Source organism: Cebus imitator, unplaced genomic scaffold (assembly GCF_001604975.1).
Source record: "Cebus imitator isolate Cc_AM_T3 unplaced genomic scaffold, Cebus_imitator-1.0 Scaffold27, whole genome shotgun sequence".
Taxonomy (NCBI): Eukaryota; Metazoa; Chordata; class Mammalia; order Primates; family Cebidae; genus Cebus; species Cebus imitator.
This window is the reverse complement of record NW_016107342.1, coordinates 3,301,848-3,309,026: the sequence shown is the minus strand read 5'-3', so window position 1 is coordinate 3,309,026 and position 7,179 is coordinate 3,301,848. Positions and strand designations below refer to the sequence as shown.

General features: G+C 47.6%; 1 protein-coding gene across 2 annotated transcripts in view; it reads right to left on the bottom strand.

Annotated features, from left to right (window-relative positions):
• The window catches only part of CACNB4 (calcium voltage-gated channel auxiliary subunit beta 4), a 273,910-nt gene extending 270,100 nt beyond the window's left edge, over positions 1 to 3,810 (bottom strand). Inside the window, exons 1-2 of one of the 2 annotated variants that reach the window (XM_017523204.2) lie at positions 3,609 to 3,810; positions 2,998 to 3,081 (exon numbers count right to left, since the gene is read on the bottom strand). In XM_017523204.2, coding sequence (XP_017378693.1) covers positions 2,998 to 3,081; positions 3,609 to 3,668 — 144 coding nt within the window. In that variant the 5' untranslated portion in view covers positions 3,669 to 3,810. Of the gene's footprint in view, positions 1 to 2,997; positions 3,082 to 3,307; positions 3,566 to 3,608 lie in introns of those variants that run through there. The other variant, XM_017523205.2, reaches the window with a different exon arrangement.
• Positions 3,811 to 7,179: the final 3,369 nt, after the last annotated feature.

The following is a 7,179-nucleotide window of genomic DNA, read 5'->3' as shown; positions in this document are numbered from 1 at the left end:
TTTTTTTTGAGTTGGAGTCCTGCTCTGTCACCCAGGCTGGAGTGCAGTGGAGCAATGTCAGCTCACTGAAACCTCTGCCGCCCAGGTTCAAAAGATTCTCTTGCCTCAGCCTCCCAAGTAGCTGGGATTACATACCACCATGCCTGGCTAATTTCTTTGTATTTTTAGTGGAGACGGGGTTTCACCTCAGGCTGGTTTCAAACTCCTGACCTCAGGTGATCCGCCCACCTCAGCCTCCCAAAGTGCTGGGATTACAGACATGAGCCACTGCAACCAGCCTGAGGCTCTGTTAACATAAGCAGCTGTTATGCTTTCATAAAAAATATTTTTGGCCAAACGCAGTGGCTCACACCTGTAATCCCAGCCCTTTGGTAGGCCAAGGCAGACTGATCACCTAGGTCAAGAGATCGAGACCATCCTGGCCAACGTGGTGAAACCCCGTCTCTATTAAAAATACAAAAATTAGCTGGGCGTGGTGGCATGCGCCCGTAGTCCCAGCTATTCGGGAGACTGAGGCAGGAGAATTGCTTGAACCTGGGAGGCGGAGGTTGCAGTGAGCCGAGATGGTGCCACTGCACTCCAGCCTGGCACATGGTGACAAAGTGAGACTCTGTCTCAAAATATATATATATATATATTTTTTTTTTTTGGGTGGCCAGGCATGGTGGCTCATGCCTATAATCCCAGCACTTTGGGAGGCTGAGGCAGGTGGATCACTTGAGGTCAGGAGTTCAAGACCAGCCTGACCAACCAACAACGGTAGAACCCTGTCTCTACTAAAACTACAAAATTAGCCAGGCGTGGTGGTGCATGCCTGTAGTCCCAGCTACTTCGGAGGCTGAGACAGGAGAATTGCTTGAACCCGGGAGGTGGAAGTTGCGATGAGCTGAGATCATGCCTTTGCACTCCAGCCTGGACAACAATAGCAAAACTGTCAAAAAAAAAAAAAAAAATTGGCATTTGGGTGAAATTTTCAGTTTTATCCCAAAGCTGCTGTTAAATTGCATTTGCAATCATTTTCTTTATCTCATCAAAGAAATGTAAATCCATCAGTTATTTTTACTGTAGCCAGTACAGAAGTCTGTATGATGTCATTTAAATGAGATCATGATTAGAGTACTTACTGAGTTGTAAAGTGCTCATAAAAATTAAGTACTACTTTTGTGCCAAAAAATAAAAAGATTGTATATATAATTACAATTAACTCCTGAATTTAAATTAGAACATTTAATCAAACCAATGAATCCCCATTTCATACAGATTTATGAAATATATTTATTCTAAAACATCTACTTTGCTTTAAATTATTCCCAAAATTATTTATCATGTAATACGTTTTACATTTTTTAAGCCAGCACATAGCAGCACACACTTTACAAGAACTTATATGTACATTATCTCAATCAGTTGTGGGCATAAATTGAGAAAAGAATAAGAATGTTAGAATATTATTTTGTTTGTGCTTAGAAGGAAGAATAAAGCATTAGTGCAGTTATGTACATGAACTCCAAAGTTCAAGTCAAACAGCTTATGGAATGAACTGCTGTATAATTAGTATTTCCAAGAATTTGCAACGATAAAATGCCACTAAAAATAGGCACCTACAAAATAAACACCAGCAAGACCTCAAACAATTGCATAACAGGAAAATGTTTTTAAGATAAACAATGTGTTTGCCTTATCAAATACATAATCTAAGTACTGCAAAGGGGATAGAATGCATTTTAAGAATGAAATAGAAATCCAAAATGCATTTATTTCAATAATGTATATGCTTAGTGGTCACTGAATTAAAGGGTAGTCAAAATTTCTGCTTCTGCAGAAAGTGAAATTCTGCATAATAAATATCATCTAACTGTGCTTTATAGACCCTTTTAGGAGAGGTCTGAGACCAATTTTGAGGCTAAAGCCCATTCCTCGTTGATATGTTTAAATTGATGATAATCTCTAAAGATACACCACAGCTGCCATCATAGGTTAGAAACACATTACACAATACTGAGTAACCTACAGGGAAAAGAACTTCTCAAGGTCACTCTGGCAGCCCACAGGAAGACCTGGGATAAAAGCTTCTTGGTGCCATGACCAATGTCTTCCTAGGTCACCCAAAACCTAGGACACACCCCGACAATTTCTGTTCCAAAGAAAGATCAAGGTGACTCACTTTTGCATGATCTCTCTAGCACCCAGCAGCCAAGGGTGGTTTCATTAACAGCACATGAACAGTTGGAAAACTGAGGACCAATTTCCTGTACTAAGGTGAAAGGCACCTAAGCATTCAGCGTTACCAGTGATCCCGAGATCCCGAGCACGGACAACTCTCACTGGAACCACGCAGGAGAAAGCAAGCACTAAGAAAACAGATACGAAGTGAAGGCGCGCCCAGACCCCGGGAGCTGAGTGCTGGCCTTCGTTAATTCCTATTTAACCAGATGCGGCTGTCTTTTCCTTATTAAGCGAATCCAAGAATCGGTCCCAAAGTGAGAGTAAACTTTCTGCTCAAAGTGTCTTTCTTTTGACCGGAGCTCGGCGATCTCTCCCAAGATCCAGACAGATTAGAGTATTCAAATTAGGACAAAAGAGAAGAAACCACTAACTCTCAACTCGAATCAAACCAGGTCCCCTGCCCCGAAGGGTCTGGTTACTCTAGGTCGAGTTACACGACTTGAAGACGTTTCTCCAGGCACCAAAGGTGCAACCAGACATATTTCCAACTCTTTAATTCAACGTCCCTGACTTAAGCCAGGTCCCCTCCGAACTGTCCACACACATGCACAAACTAACTTCCCAGGGCGGTGCGGAGACGCCGGGACGCGAAGACTTCAAGAGCCTGGGCTAGAGGGAGACGGACTGAGCCCCAGCACCCGCCGAGGCCGGGAAGAGACACACGCGGACTCGACCCAGAGCTCCCGCACGTGGTGGCCACCACCGGCTCCAGGACCCCGCGCCACACACTCGGCCTCTTCCCCATCTTGCTCTCCCGCCTCCTTCTCGTACCTGTCTGAGGATGAAGCTGGTCGAAGTGGTGCTGCCATCGGATCTTTTCAACCTGCTCCTCCGGGTTGTGGTGCCTCGGGCCACCTGGACTCGACACACGGGGCCAGAGAGAAGCCAGTGAGGACTGCAGCGCGGAGCAGGGCGACCATCCCCGGCTGGAGTCCGCCTCCGGACCCGCTCCCCGGGGTCCCCTAGAACCCGCACCCAAGTCTCCTTCGCGACTCCCAAATACAGCCCCCACCCCCACCCACCCACTCCAAGCCTCGACGGCAGAGAAGATGCCCGAGAAGAGCAGCCCGCAAGCACCCACCACATCCATTAACAAAGACTGTCAGGGTGCGGGGTCCGAATCCCCGGCATCGGCTTGGGGAGGCTGCGGGCTCCGGAGCGGGAGCGCAGAGACCCGAAGGAGGGTGAGGAGGAGGAGGAAGAGGAGAAGGAGGAGAAAGAGGAGGAGCGGGAGGAGAAAGGGACGTGGAGGAGGGGTGGGGGAGCGGGGCCGCCGACTCCCGGGACTGGGGCCCCGCACGCCCGGCACGAAGGCGGGGCGCGCTAGGGCGGCGGAGGAGGTGTGAGGAAGGAAGAGGAGGAGGCGGAGGAGGGGGCGGTACCTGAGAGGTGGGGGAGTGCGGCCCGTCCGCGGTCCCGTTCTTGGCGTAGGAGGAGGACATCGTTCAGAGCCACCGCATGGCCCGCCAGTGCGCGGTGGGCGGAGGGCGCTGGCCCCCGAGGCTGGGCTGCGGGCGGAGGGGGAGGGCGCAGGACTTCCACACCAGGTTCCAGGACCCGCGCCGGCGCCCAGGCTCCCTGCCCGCACTTCGGAGAGCGCGGCACCTTAAAGGGACCGAGGCGCTTCCCCCGCGCCCGCGGCGGGGTCCCGGGGAGGGGGCTTCTCGGAAACTCGCCTACCCTAGCCGACTGGGAGAAGCGCTCTCCCACCTAGCGAGCGCTTTACATCAGAGCTTCCAGAGGATGAAGGGAGGGGGAAATCTGGGATGGGGGTGGCAGGATTAAAATAGTCTGCACAGTTTAAAATGAGACAAAGGTGGCACGGTTCATGAATCAGGACTTGGGGAGGGAAGCTGGTGCAGTGTGGCGGGAGTGGGAAGAACCGAGCGGCTGTGTGTGTGTGTGTGTTTGCTGCACTGGAATTTTAAAAGGGCAAGAGCAGAGCCACCTTCCGCGACTTCACTCAACAGCCTACTGTGGTAAGGCATGAGGTTTTGTGGCTAGCTTTTCGTCCGTGTTTTTGTATTGCTTTGGCAATTCTGTCCTTAGAGCTGCGAGTCACACACATCCAGGCAGCCGTGGGAAACCCAACCAGCCCGAGTCTGACGGAAGATGCTGCCCCGCCAAAGACCAGGATGTCCTAAGGAGTTTTGAAGGTCATGTTAGACCTGCTAAGAAGCAAGAGTTGGTCACTGTGCCTCCCATTTCTATGCGGATGGATGTTTTCAAGGGGAGAAACTCATCCTTGCAACCATACACAACGTTTGCCGCTGGTTTCCTCCTGCAAATACGTACAAGAGATTAATTTGTGATCAAATTAAAAGAGAGATGCGGAGAAGAGGAATAAGTGTGAGATATTGTAGAGAGAAGTAAGAAGAGGGAAGAAAAATATATGCAAATTCAAAAATAAAGAGATTCCGTTTAAATTAACATATACATACCCTCTCAAATCGCTAAATCAGCCCGTCTCAGCTTGCATTCTAGGACTTTAGAGACACAACTACCATGTTTGTTTTAACAATTGCTTGGCTTTATTGAGGTCCCAGTTATAGCTTACCATCCACCAGACACTTTCTTTCCATTCCTAATCCCTTCACTTAATCCAAAATTCTGTAACAATCTTATAACCAGTGTTTTTGCCTCCAGGCTTCCTAGTGCATGTGCACATACACACGCAGAGATTTTATTCCATTTACACACTACAGGCAAAACCATTTTCCTAAAATCTCTTGCCCAAGTCACTCTTCTCTAAGATTAAACTCCAAACTCCGTGGTCCAACATCCCAGCCTCCCCTGCATTTCTGATCACTCTCCATCTCATTTCTCCATCTTGATCTTTTTTATACAAACCTTCCAGCAAGCAGGCAGATCTACTCATCATTACCCAAGCATTCTAAATGCAATCCTACCTGAGCACCTGCTTTGAAATGCCTCCCTGGAATATGCCCTCCCACCAACCTACACACCCGGCCAAATCCTACCTTTCTTCTAAATGGGATTTGGCTCACTCTCCCTCCACAGAAATCCTCCCTGACCACTCCAGTCCCAGATAATTCTTGTGCTTCTGAAAAACTGGAGCAGGTATTCTCTGGGCACTTAGCATAGGCTGCCTTAGTTTATTGGTTTGTTAGTTTTGTTTTTGTGAAAGTCTCCTAATTTTCAGAACAGATTTTTAGCTGTTTATCATCTATTCCTATGGCTTCCATATAGTAGATACTCCATAGAATTTATGGGGAATGGTAGGTGTAAACATGCAGGACTCCTGGCTTTAGTTCCTGTCAACCCAATCCATATTTAGTTCTGAACCATTTTCATAGTGGATACATGTGTGTGCATGTTCAGTTACTGTGTTAGCACTGGACTTTGAATTGTCTGGTTTTCCACTGACCACAGTCTCACCGACTTTGAGTTATTGAAACAGAACCCACAGAGGCACAGCTGCATGAAAATCCCTGTACATTCAGCTCAAAGCAAAACTGGTGAAAAGTATAAAAACATACCTACACAACCATTTAAATTTCTAAAAATGGTCTTAAAGGTGCACAACAAATCAAGAAACATTCATTCAAGAAAACCTACTGAAACCCAGTAAGAAAAGTGAGCTTGAGGTATTTGAACCAAGACCTACTCACTCTCTTCCTGCTTCCAGCTCAAAGAGGGAAACTCCACTCTATACTGGTGCAGCCAGGAACACACGGCTCCCTCACCTCTTCAGCTCCCAGCTGGAGGGTTAGCTTCCTAGCAGGGACAAAACATCGGCATTTGTTATCCTCCCCCCGGCTGCCTGTTGTTGAGACTAAGTTCTAAGCAATATGGCAGAGAAGTGGGGGCTCCATTCTTCTGCCCGGCTGTACCTGGAGGCTATACCTTGGCCACAGCAGCACTGAGTATACACGGGCCTTGATCACCTTTGCTCCTGGATCATCAAGAAGGAAGTCAGGAAACATGGGACTGCTTCTCCTTTCTACCAGAAACACTCAGCATCTAACATGGTGATGTCACTCAAAGTGAGGTGCACCATTGTCCCTGCCTCCAACATCAGAGTGAAAAAGATGTTGAACCCTGACCTTACATCAAGGGTCCCCAAACCCCAGGCCACAGACTTGTATCAGTCTGTGGCCTGTTAGGAACTGGGCCACACAGCAGGAGGTGAGTGGTAGGGCAAGTGGGCATTACAGCCTGAGTTCCACCTCCTGTCAGATCAGGGGCAGCATTACATTCTCATAGGAGTGCGAACTCTATTGCAAATTGCACATACAAGGGATCTAAGTTGCGGGCTTCTTATGAGAATCTAATGCCTGATGATCTGTCACTGTCTCCCATCACCCCCAGATAAGACCATCTAGTTGCAGGAAAGCAGGCTCAAGGCTCCCTTGCTTGGAGCCTCGGAAGGCCTGTTTGCTGGAAGGTTTGTATAGAGAGATCAAGATGGAGAAATGAGATGAAGAGTGATCAGAAATGCAAGGGAGGCTGGGTTGTTGGACCATAGAGTTTGGAGTTTCTTAGAGAAAAGTGACTGATTCTACATTATGGTGAGTATGAAATAATAATAGAAATAAAGCACACAATAAATGTAATGTGCTTGAATCATCCCCAAGCCATCCCCCATCCCTGTCCCATGGAAAAATTATGGTCCATGAAACTAGTCCCTAGTGCCAGAAAGGTTGGGGATTGCCACCTTACATCATTTACAAAAATTAACTCAAAATTGATCACAGACTTAAAAGAGTTAAAAACATAAAACTATTAGATGATCAGATAAGGGTAAATCTCCACGGCCTTTGACAATAAATTCTTAGACATGACACCAAAAGCATAAGTAAGAAAAGGAAAATAATGGGCCAAGCATGATGGCTCATGCCTGTAATCCCATCACTTTGGGAGGCCAAGGCAGGTGGACGAGGTCAGGAGTTCAAGATCAGCCTGACCAACATGGTGAAACCCTGTCTCTAC